The sequence below is a fragment of the Hyperoodon ampullatus genome (assembly GCF_949752795.1).
Source record: "Hyperoodon ampullatus genome assembly, chromosome: X".
Taxonomy (NCBI): domain Eukaryota; kingdom Metazoa; phylum Chordata; class Mammalia; order Artiodactyla; family Ziphiidae; genus Hyperoodon; species Hyperoodon ampullatus.
The window spans coordinates 19,281,145-19,293,534 of record NC_136913.1 but is presented as its reverse complement, the minus strand read 5'-3'; the positions used below and the strand labels follow the sequence as shown (position 1 = coordinate 19,293,534).

At 34.8% G+C, this 12,390-nt stretch overlaps 1 protein-coding gene across 4 annotated transcripts in view; it reads right to left on the bottom strand.

The window, feature by feature from the left end:
• The window catches only part of CNKSR2 (connector enhancer of kinase suppressor of Ras 2), a gene marked incomplete at both ends in the record, with an annotated part of 259,781 nt that overhangs the window by 95,003 nt on the left and 152,388 nt on the right, over window positions 1–12,390 (bottom strand). For all 4 annotated transcript variants that reach the window (XM_079727709.1, XM_079727710.1, XM_079727711.1 and 1 more), the window contains one exon: window positions 9,022–9,233. In XM_079727709.1, the coding sequence (XP_079583835.1) occupies window positions 9,022–9,233 (212 nt within the window). The remainder of the gene's footprint in view (window positions 1–9,021; window positions 9,234–12,390) is intronic.

Here is a 12,390-nt window from a genome sequence, read left to right as displayed (position 1 = left end):
GCATTAATGGAGAACAAAAACAATTAAAATCTCATTTCAAAGAATAAGCCACATCTTGTTTGTGAATTTTCCTATCGCTTCCTAAAGGTGATCTAGACTTTAAATGGGGAGTCACATAAAAATTGTTGAAGGAGAAAATTTTGAACTGCATCAAAAATTATAGGGAACTTTTAACACTTGATTCCAAGGCTAATTACATTTTGAATCAAATTACATTCTACCAAGAGAGCAAATGTGCTGTACACACTGGAGTTCAGAAAGGTTATTTTAGTCAAAATGTTGCCACTGTGCATAGAGATGGGGAAGGATTCAGATGGTTTAAATACTAAGTGGCAAAAGAGTTCTGGGTTCTCTTTTGAAGGCTCTGGTGGGTAACAAAACAATGGGCTCTGCTAAATACTTTTGCCCCCTGCTGTGCTCAGCAATACCATTGTGGGAAAGAAAGATGATGTGGGGTAAATAGTATTTGGTTAAAAACATCCCATTTTCAAGTTAAAAACTACAAGTAAAGCAAACTATTTTTAAAGATCTTAGTAAAGCAGTATCTTGAAAATCTTATCAACATATAGAAGACAGTCACCCCTTCTCATGAAAAGCGAAAAGGACAATGATTAAGACCGTCAGCTGAAGACCCTCATTTGAAATAAACAAAATGACATAATAACTTTATAATTCCTTTCACATATTTTTCTCTTTGGGATCATATTAGTCAGTGAAGTTAGCAAGAAAGGTAGAGATGAAAAACTTCACACACACCACAGTTAATTTCTTAGGATTTCACCGATAATTAGTTTTGGAGTCAGCCCGTGAATGTAGACTTTGAACTTCTATTTCAGTACTCTTTTCACTGCGTTAAATTGCCTCAGTGATGAATTCAAGACCATTGCATTACACAAAAATCCAATTCATTTTTCTTCAAAAATAATTCACTGACATGTATGATTACTGCTTTTTAAAAAAGTATACTCCCAGCCAGTTTGCAACTCTTGCAAAAAGTTCTTAAAGGCTAGGTAAAGAACTAATGCAGGGTTAGAACATAAACTGTAGATGTAACTGTATTTGTTGTCCATCCCTTAACAAAGATGGAAAATAAACTGGTTTGACATGATGTGTTATTTATAAAGTGATGCTAGGTTGTCATACTTTTAAATGCCTGTATATTGGTTTTAATTATTTCCTCTAATGTCTCCAGTCATTAAGATAATCAGTGTATAATTTTTAGTCATCTCCCTTTTAACAAGATTGGATATAACACTTGACATTTTCTATCCCCAGGGTTCTATTTCCTTCATGATTCTAGCAAATTGTTTTGCAGTGATACCAGTAATTCTATGAGGAGCCATGCACTGATCTTTCCAGTTAATATTTATTACTTTAGTTTGGACTTTCATCACAAATAAGATTTACTCTAGAAAATGGCTTTTCTGCACAATAAAAATGAAGATGACATTCAACAAGCTGTCTGCTGGGGCAGACTTCAAGTTAAGAATAGAGGCTTTTCCAAATGCTTATCTGTTAGGTCAGCTGTTTGCAACTTAAAACAAAGAAATTTTATCATTGGTATATTGGTTTCTAAGAGGAGCTGCAACTCTATTTCAGCCTTTCCAAAATATATTCCATCAAACATTAGTTCCATTGGGAGGTTAATAAATATTTTGTGACCAAAACCAAAAAAGATGCAATGTACACATACATGTGGGAAACAATAAGCTAACCCCAATTCAACAAGATTTTCAAAGCCTTTAGTATGCTAATGTGCATTTATTAATCTCCAAGAGGGGGATAAAATATGCAGAGCTTCCCAATCTTATTTAACCACATAACCTCTTTCATTTACAAAGATTCTCTTTCAGAACTAGTGATCTGAAGAACATACATAGGAAAATGCTGGATTACTTAAGCCACATCGTGATTTGAAAGCACAGTAACCACTCTATTTAAATTTCACCTTGCTGCCATTTATTATATCTTTTTCCCATTGAGGGAAAATGCATTCCGATTTCAACTAGGGACAATGAGTTCCCTCCTGTTCCAGGGGATGTCATGATTAGGTTTTCTACTATAGAGCAGGGTAGGTCATCTCAGATACTCATAACCTTATACTACTTCTGCTCAGAGAATATGCTAAGTTTGAGTAAATGCAGGTCTATCTTTCCAGAGCAGTAAGTTCCCAGATTCTTTGAATAAAAAAAAGGCAATTGGCCCTATGTCATACAAGGGCTCTTTGATTTTCTAGTCATATACATCTGCTTCTGTATTCAATTTGTCTGCAACTGATTCTTCTTAATTTAGCTAGGGTTTCTCAACAGCAGCACTCTTGATGTTTTGGACTGGATCATTCTTTATTGTTGGGGGCTGTCCTATTCATTGTAGGATGTTTAGTACCATCTTGGGCCTCTATTCACTAGATACCAGTAGCACCTCCACTCCCATTTATGACAACTATCAATGTCCCCAGAAATTGCCAAATGCCCCTAGGGGGCAATACTGACCCCAGTTGAGAATCTCTGAGTTGGACTGTTTCTATTCTTGGCTTTCCCATTTTGTCTTTAAGGGAAGCACTAATATCTTTGTGTTAATTCATTTGAAGAGTTTTTCTTTTCCTCTAATAGTTCCATCAGCTTTGTTGATTTGGTTTGCTAATCCTTCCTTTTTATTCACATATTAATATTCTGGAACTTTATTAAAAGTTGTTTTTTTTTTCCTTAAGCTTACTGTTTTATCTATTACCTAGTACCTTCAATTCTTTCAGGGCAATCTGATCTTGCCAGGTTTCATTTCTTTGAAAGTCTCCAACTATTTAACTTATTTCACATATTATTTTCACTATCCTTTTTTAAAAGCAACTAATCTTAAACTTTAAAAAGGTGTGGGGTTTGAATTGTTTTCAAAATTTTGATGCTGAGAGGTTATAACTAGGCCCTTCTGCCTAGCATATGAGGTAGTGATTTCAATAACAGAATTTAAAAGAAGACTTGGGTCATGAAGGTTTCTAGTGTTACGAGCTATTTGATGCTCTTCCTTCTACTTTTCAAAACCAAACCAAAAGAAACAAGCAAACTCTATATTTCTTTTAATTGGTATGATTTAAATGGCTGGTTATTTATTGGGTAGGTAGAGGGACCAAACCGAGGGAATACTTCCATTCCTTTTGTTCTTTATTAAGTCCCTCCACAGGAAAGGAGGAAGTGTTAATTTGATCCATCAGCACTTCAGAATCTTTGAGACACTTTTATTTATGAGCAGCAGTAATTTATTATGCCATTTAGGCACCATTTCTTGTAAGCATGGTTTCTTTTTTTTTTAAGTCTTTATTGAATTTGTTACAATATTTCTTCTGTTTTATGTTTTTTGGCCGCGAGGCATATGGGATCTTAGCTCCCTGATCCAGGGATCAAACCCATACCCACTGCATCGGAAGGCGAAGTCTTAACCACTGGACCACCAGGGAAGTCCCTAGGCACCATTTCTTGAGTACTTTCTATGAGGCAAGACCAGTGCTAAGTACTTGAGATATAGTATCTCATTTAATGCTCATTAAAACACTAAAAGTAGTATTGCTATCCCATTTTACAGATAAGGAAACAAAAACACAGTGAGGCTAAGGCTCAATTACAAGGTCAATCAGTTATTAAAGGCCGAGGCTTGGCACCAAATTCAGGTCTATCTGACCTCAAAACTCATGCTCTATTTCTAACAGTAAAATTATACAAATTAAAGAAGAGTGCCTTCCCTAGGTGATTACTCTAATTTTTACATTAGGAACAGGCTATTTTCTATTTCTATGCCAAAATATTGCTGAACTACTTTTCCATCAGTTACATGGTCCCTTATCACCATCAACTTGATATTCAAAATTATTTTGTGAAGCTAACATGCAGTCTTTATGAAGTGTATTAAATAAGTCTAAAGGAATAAGAATTCCTGTGAGTATAGTACATATCTCATATTTCTGAATTTTTGATTCACTAATTTCTATTTCTATGTTTAGTTCTGCTTTGGAAGTAGTGTGTTTTACTTGAGCACAGAAGTTTCTTGTGGTTAGAATCCCATTTTCTTTTCTCTGTAGCATAGCTGATGAATGACAGCTGAACTTTTATTTGATAAGGAAGATAATTTATATTCAAAAATCACAGGAAAGGGAACAAGCTTTTATTTGGAAATAAAGAAATGCAAAAATGTATTACGTGTACCTTTAAGAAATGTTTGAAATAACGCTACTAATTATAATTTAACTGCCCAAAAGATAGAATGAAGTTGTAAGACAGAGAAAGGTGATTTTGAAGTATGAGAGACCCTGGAACCTTCAGACCATATCCCTACCTCACACTGATAAAACTCAGTTCACAGTATCACTGCCCATAAGTCCTTCACCATGCTACTGTTAAATCACTTCAAGCCATTTGCTATTCATGTGGATAAAAGGGACATGGTATTTGGTTTTCTCTTGTCCCAACTGCTCTGGTGGAAAATGTTCAGGTATAATATTACAGAAATTAATTTTCCTCAATGCACAGTGTGTACAAATAACATTTCTGAGGAGCACTTGTAAAATACCAACCTTGCATTCGTTCATGTGCTTTTTGTGAGGTCCTGGATTTTCAATACATCAGAAAAGGTCTGAATTCCTTCAAACCAATACTATTCTATAATATTATTGTAAAAAATACGTTTTTATCCTATTCTTATAAAATATGACCACTCACAACCACAAAGGGACTCAGCCAACTGTGTCTACCTTTTAGCAGGTTTCTATGCACAGAAATGTGCTGTGATGGAACAGCAAGGGCAAGGAGTCTATGAACAGTGAAAAGGGAAAGCTGATGGGAAATATTACCATTCTGAAAAGTTGCCAAGCAACTGATCTCATAAAATTTGAACCTTTGCCTTTGAAGCATGAGCAGATGAGACCAAATAGTTAAAGTGATTTAATGCTATCCTTTTTCACCCTTTTACTTTCACATTAAAGTTTTTTTTTCTGAACTTTCTGTTTATTCACTCCATCTTATTCTTCAAAGACTTTTAAATGGCTCATATTATTATTATTATTATTTACCTGTTGAGATATTTCAGTTCTTTGTTTTTTTCCCTAGCTTTATTGGGGTATAATTGACAAATAAAAATTGCATATATTAACATGATGATTTGATATTATATGTAAATATTGTGAAATGATTACCACAATCAAGCTATTTAACACATCTATCATCTCAGATAGTTATCCTTTTTTTGTGGTAAAAACACTCAAGATCTATTTTCTCAGCAACATTAAAGTCTCTATGTAATAATGACAACAGTGAAAAGAAATATCTAGCACATACTGGGCACTTTCTAGGCAATTTACAGTGTGTTGTCCTTAAATTCTAACAAAAAGTCTATGAGGCAGATATTATCATCTTCATTTAACAAATGAGAAAACTGAGGCCTTGAGTAACATTCCTAAGGTCACACTGGACTAATGAGATGGCAGTCAGGATTACCAAGTATGGCTGATGAGAAAGTCAATGCCAGCGATCACTAGTCTAGGTTGCCTCACCTACTATATCTGTATTTCCAGAAATCATTCTTGTTTATTGTTTTAGGAAAGTAAAACCTATTATATGCTCTCTCATTTAAAAAGGGCATACACATTGTTGCTAACTGTACCCTTAATTTAGCTATCTTTTCCTAAGGTGTGTTAAGGCCATGTCTATGTAAATGCATGTTTATTATAGTGTCAGGAAATACAAAAGATATAGAAGAACATATACAATCAGATCTAGTTCTGCTTGCCTGAAATCAAATGCTTGAATTTGGAAGGGGTAATGAAATTTTTGGAAATTATTTTCCTACACTTTTGCAAATTATTTTCATAATAGTTAGTTATCTAGTACCACTGGTAGAGTCAACAAATATCCATGGGTATTTAATCCCAGCTCTACCACTTACTAGTTGGGTAAGTTATTTAACCCATCTGTAAAGTGAGGATTCTATTAGTATCTACCTCACAGGGTTGTTGTGAGGATTAAATGGGTTAATGACTTTTACATGCTTAGAAGAGTGCCTGGCATACATAAATCTCAACAGGTATTATTTACTTATTTTCTAGACGGGCCATCCACTGTCTATCCACACTGTATTTATCTTACAGCTTAGGGCAAATAACTGATCTTTTAATTCACTCTTAGCCACAAAGAGTGGGTTCATGATATAAAATGAGAACTTTGGTTAATCAATACATTTTAAAGCTCACAATTTGGATATTTTCAAGTATTTTTCTTTCCATCTGTTTCTTTGTCACAGTGTCTAATAACAGAGCTTCCCTAAATATTTTTGTCTTATATATCTATCATATGAATGAAACCAAAAGCACACACTAAAAACTGTATCATGTTTCTCCCTTGCTTCTCAAAATCCTATTTAGACTCTTATAACTCTAAACCTCTTTGAGTAAACAGGTAAGCTGGGAAGTTAATAGGTAGTAATGGTGACTAAGTCCACATACTTGAAGATAAGGGTATTTGTAACTAAGAACTAAGTTGAACACTGTAAGGCTAAAGGAATTATACAATGTCTTTTAAGGTATTACACAAGTGCTAACAGGTTAAATCACTGTCATTTTCAGAAAATATACAATGTGAACTTTTTTGTAACTTCAGGGTTTTTTTTTTTTTTTCAATATACTTCAGCAGGATCAAGTATTTCATTATCACTGTTTTTAAATCCAAGAGAATATTGTCACACTTGGGGGGTCCATGTAATGGGACCATTTTATAGGTTAAATAAAGAAGTTGTCATCAATTATTGCTTATTAAAGTTTGAAGTTACTTGAGGCCTTTAGGGTCTGGGCTGGGAGATTTATATAAACCCTCAGATTTCAGATCTAGGTTTGAGAAGGTGTCAGGTATTTAGTGGGGATAACTAGCATTTAGAAACCCTGGATGATGACTATTCATCATTTAAAACTCAAGCATAAATGTCACTTTTATTTATGTGACTTCCCAGGAAGACTCTGGGGCTTCAGCTCCCAGGCTACTGCAGCACTCTGCTCACACCTTCCTACTTACCTAAAGTGGCTGCACTGCATCTCTTTGTTTTTTCCGTCTGCATTGTGACTGCCTTCCAGGGAAAATGTATGTTTTATTCATCTTTGCATCCCAAGTGCCTGGCTGACCTGATGTACACAACTAATATTAGCTGAATGAGTTAACAAATGAATTAATCTTTGGGAATACTATGGCCACAAATTCACGTATGCGAAAGGTAAGTTTTATTATTTAAGAGCTGATTTTAAAAAGGTAAATATACATTAAACTGCTAGTTACCTGGAACAACTTTCAAGTTGTGCCAGGGAATCTCTCCTGAAGTATCTATAAGTATCTCTAGTGAAAGTTCAGACTATATGACCAAAAGTAAAAAACTTTTGCTTTTACTTCCTTACCCCTCTTTTAAGCATATATACATTTCTTTTCTCCTAAGTGGTTTATAAAAGTATATCAAGTGTCTATAGGATATCTACTTTTTCTAAAATTTAAATTGTATTCTATTTTATTGGAAGAGATATGATCTGTGGAACATGATAGCACTAGGTGCTTTAAACCATAGTCTGAAGGAACTAACAATTCATAGCCATTTAAGTAAGAACTTAGTAAACTATTTTTTTATAAAGCTGTCTATAATCAACTTCATCTGGTGACTATAAGTTCCCCTTAAATTAAACATTCTTATCTACTTCAACACAAGAAGAAAATAGCCAGAAAATTCTGGGACATAACAAAAGAAGAGTTGATATACATTAATGTCTATCCAATAATAGGTAGTCAATAAGTACTTGTGGAATGAATTAACAAAAATAAAAATCTCATGTGATGGGCAGGGGCAGGGATAAAAAGATGGCAGGCCTCTATACTGCAGAGGTTTACAATATAGTAGTGGAGAAAAGCAAAGGTGCAAATACCTTCAATTTATGACAGTTCAAAATAAGTGCCACCAGAGTAGTATAATTGAGGAGGAACACATGATAAAACAGCACATGTACAGAGAATAACACAAAGCAAGATAGGTATGGCTCCTATTATTTAGGATAGTTTTGGCCAAAACTTTTCATACATACTTATTACCAAAGAGCTGTAAGGAAATAGGGCATGGGTAATAAGGTATGTAATATTTCGGAACCACAGGAGGAAGGCATATGGCCACAGTGAAAAAGTAAGGGAGGCAGGTGGAAAGAGAAAGTTAGAAACAACTTTCCTTCTGCTCAGCTCCCACTGATCAAGTCTGGACTAATCAGCAAGGATCCTGCCCTTCCCCCAAAACTGAAAAGGAAGGAGCATAGAATTCCAGTTCAATACACTCATTCTTGCAATAGGACCATAGGTGTTACTACTTTAACTTTAGGCAACTTTATCTGCAAATCTTTCAGCTACACTATATCAATTTTTAAGTATTTGTGACTGGGTTACTTTCTTGGTCATGCATGGAAAAACAGGAGTCAGATAAAAAATCCTGGGACATGGTAACTCTAGGCCCATCTTTGCTTTAAATACATTATGTCCTTCTTATTTAAAGTCCACTCAAAATTTACAGCTTCTTATAAAAAACAAAAATTGAGATGAGATTTTACCCAGAAAAGTCCATCTAAAGATATTTTAATACCTGAGAAATAAGGAAATTTTATTTTAAATAAGTCATGTTAACAGTAAATATTCATTAAAAAAAGGGAAAAAAAACCCCTTGAACTAGTCCAGTTTGGCAACACCTGACCTACAAAAATTACATGTGAGTCAAAAAGGTTTCCGTAAATCATTAATGAGTTAAAATGCTACCTACCATTCTTGCTTATTTTTGGAAAACTTAGAATAATTTCTAATGTCATGCCTCATATTGTTGAGATTCCACTTGGAAGCACACGACAGACACAGATCAATTATAAAGATTCAAAAGCTATCAAGTAATTTTCACAACCCAAAAGCCTAGGAAAAGAAATTGAGATTCTCATACCAGACACAAGCTCTTTCATCAATGTAAGAGAAGAACTCTTACCATAAGTTGGGGTGCTTTCTCGTCTTCCTTGACTACTTGATCTTCCCTTTTCATATTCATAACAATACAAGACAGTATCTTCCTCCACAATATTAAACCTCTTTCGATATTCCTGGTCCAGAAATGAATTTGGTGATTCAGATCCCTTATGCACTGGCTTGCCCACCATGTGTCCTCTGAGGTCTTCACAAGGAAGGTTTCCTTTTTCATCCCTAAAGAAAGGGTAAAGGAGAAGGATGTAGAAAAGTGTTACACTGGTAAAATGACAGAGACAGTCTAAAGTAGTAATAATATCCTTCCTATATATCTTCTGATCTTTCCAAACTTTCTTTGAGGTTTATAGGGCAACTTTAAATTATTCCTGTTTTGCAGGGAAAAAAATGCCAAGGCTCAGAGAGGTTAAATGACTAGCCTAACGGTTACGCAGCTAGACATAGGCCATGGATCTTCTAACTCCTGCTCTAGTCCATGTTCAATACTGTGGCACATAAAAGAAATCATCTTAGCTCATAAATTGCTTTTAGTGCTTAAGAAAATAGGTATAATGTTAACAATGCTAACAATGTAGCTTTCTTCTGCCAGTTTATCTAATTGACTCATGGTAATATTTGCACTGCTTAAAAACAAAGATGTATTTAAGAACTGCCACTTCTGTGAGGGTACTGTGACCTTAAGAACTAAGTTAGCACTATATAAACTGGTGTTGTAAGAATTTCAAACAGCTTGTTATTAATTTAAAATAAACCTTAATGAAAAGAATTATTCTCTATTTAAACTGTATTATCTCTCTTTTTTTTTTTTTTTTTGCGGTACGCGGGCCTCTCACTGTTGTGGCCTCTCCCGTTGCAGAGCACAGGCTCCGGACGCGCAGGCTCAGCGGCCATGGCTCACGGACCCAGCCGCTCCGCGGCACGCGGGATTTCCCGGACCGGGGCACGAACCCGTGTCCCCTGCACTGGCAGGCGGACTCCCAACCACTGCGCCACCAGGGAAGCCATGTATTATCTCATTTAATAGTAAAAAAAGATATGTTCATGGAACTCATTCTAAATGGATATATCAAAATTTAATTACACATCAGCAACATTTCTTGTGGAGAGAGGGTGGAGAAACCTTATCATATATAGAGTTTAAGAATGGGATTTAAGATGATGGCAAGTTGATTTTTTTTTCTATAGGATTCTGAAGTGAAAAATCTCTAATTTAAATTTATGGGATCCCTAAAACTGTTACTCACACATAGTAAATATTAATCACACAGCCCAGGTGATTGGGACAATAATGAGTGGTATTTTGGTAGAAATATTCCATTTAGGATTAATTAAAATGAACCTTGCTTATTTTATGATAATTTCACTGACTAGCTATAAAATTTCTGTTAGAAAAGCTCATATTCTAGAACATGACTATGGATGTAAATGCAATGTTTCTTTCCTTGTTGATCACTAATTTTATTTCTTCCTAGTTCTTAATTGTTTCCAGTTCTACCCTGAACAGTGCCATGAATACTATCAAACAAGATAAAATTTAATTTTAAGTGCCAAGACTGAAATCTTAAATCCATAGAATAAACTGAATTATAACAAGACAGACAAAAATAACAAATTTTTAAGTGACCTATTAAGTCTTATGAGATGGTGATGAGCTTATAAAGCTAATGTCAATTCTAAAATATGAGTTTCAGTTCACCAAAAATATTATACTTTTATACTACAGTATACTATACTTCTCTCTCAGTATACAAATGTCTAGGTTGGGTTTGTCCAAATGAAGAGAACTATATTCCTATTATTTGAACTATGTAGAAAGTAGTAAATAATATTCTCAAGACTGACTGAATCAGCAAGCTGTCACTCTTTTATTTTTTTAAATAAAAGTATTGCTTATTACCAAATTGTAACTATGAAAGCTAGTTCTTAGGCAACACAAAGAAAATAAATATAAAATCCAGGCACAATTTTATTTTCGGCTAGCTAAAAACTTTTCCTTAACAAATTGCCTGGTGCTTTTTGTTAGTTAGTCCTCTAGCAAAAAGAAACTGACACTGCAATTAGCTTGGAAACAGCCCTAATGAACTTGGGGCACTGGGGAAGGTTATGCCTACCCATAAATGGGCAGACGTTTCTGTCAGGCCTGTGACATGAATGTTAATACAGCTGAGATCAGAGGGTGATTCAGCCCTAGTTAATCTACCACAGCCCTAGTTAATTTACCTAGTTTTCTACCACAGGGTGGTAGAAAATGGGAAGGGCTGGTATTCCTTACTCTATAATGATATGAAAGAGAGGCCTTCTACCAACAAAGATTTATTAGACATGTCTATATGGGATGCATTCAATAAAGTTGAATTAAGAAAAGTACAGATCAAAACCAAACTTTGCAATAGAATGAATTGATACATGTATTGTGTATATAAGTGGGTGTGCCTGTGTGTATATGTACTCACATTATGAGACCCTGAATAACTCAACATATTAATTTGTACTGCTATAAAAATTTTCTTAATGTTATACATCTATACATATATATAATAAATCTACACTTTTGCTCTAAAAAGGATTTAAGGGAACAGATGGAAAGTTAGAGCACTGCTTCACTGGACTATCTTTATATTTAATGGCTCACAGTAAAATTAATAAGAGAAATTAGTATTTAAACTTCATAGTTGTGCAAGACCTACAAATTCTTGGTTTTCATGATAGAAAAAGAAATTTGGTTAAGTATAAAAGTTCACTGTATACTATGACAATGAAATTGTATACAGTCATATAATAAAAAACTGACCAAATTTCACTCACTTCACATACATGAGTGTTTTCTCTTTTAGAGAAAAAGTCACTTTTGCAATCACATTCTTTTTCTGGAATAAATGTGTTCAAAGAATTATAATCACATGAAAAAAAGTCTACCTAATTTGACAACTAGTCCTACCATTTTTAAGGTTTTTTGGTTTTAAGATGAGAAAGCTTTTATTATTATTATTATTATTTTTTTTTAACGGTACGCGGGCCTCTCACTGTTGTGGCCTCTCACTGTTGTGGCCTCTCCCGTTGTGGAGCACAGGCTCTGGAGGCGCAGGCTCAGTGGCCATGGCTCACGGGCCCAGCCGCTCCGCGGCACGTGGGATCTTCCTGGACCAGGGCACGAACCCGTGTCCCCTGCATCGGCAGGCGGACTCTCAACCACTGCGCCACCAGGGAAGCCCAGCTTTTATTATTTACAATTCAAATTATCACCAAAATGCCTATCCTACATAAACAAAAGTTTTTAATGTAGGAAAAAATAAACGTTCAGATGAGTTAAATTAGGTGAGCCTCATTCATCCTCAAAATGAGAAAAAAAAGCCACAGCTGTATCTATAAAAGAATG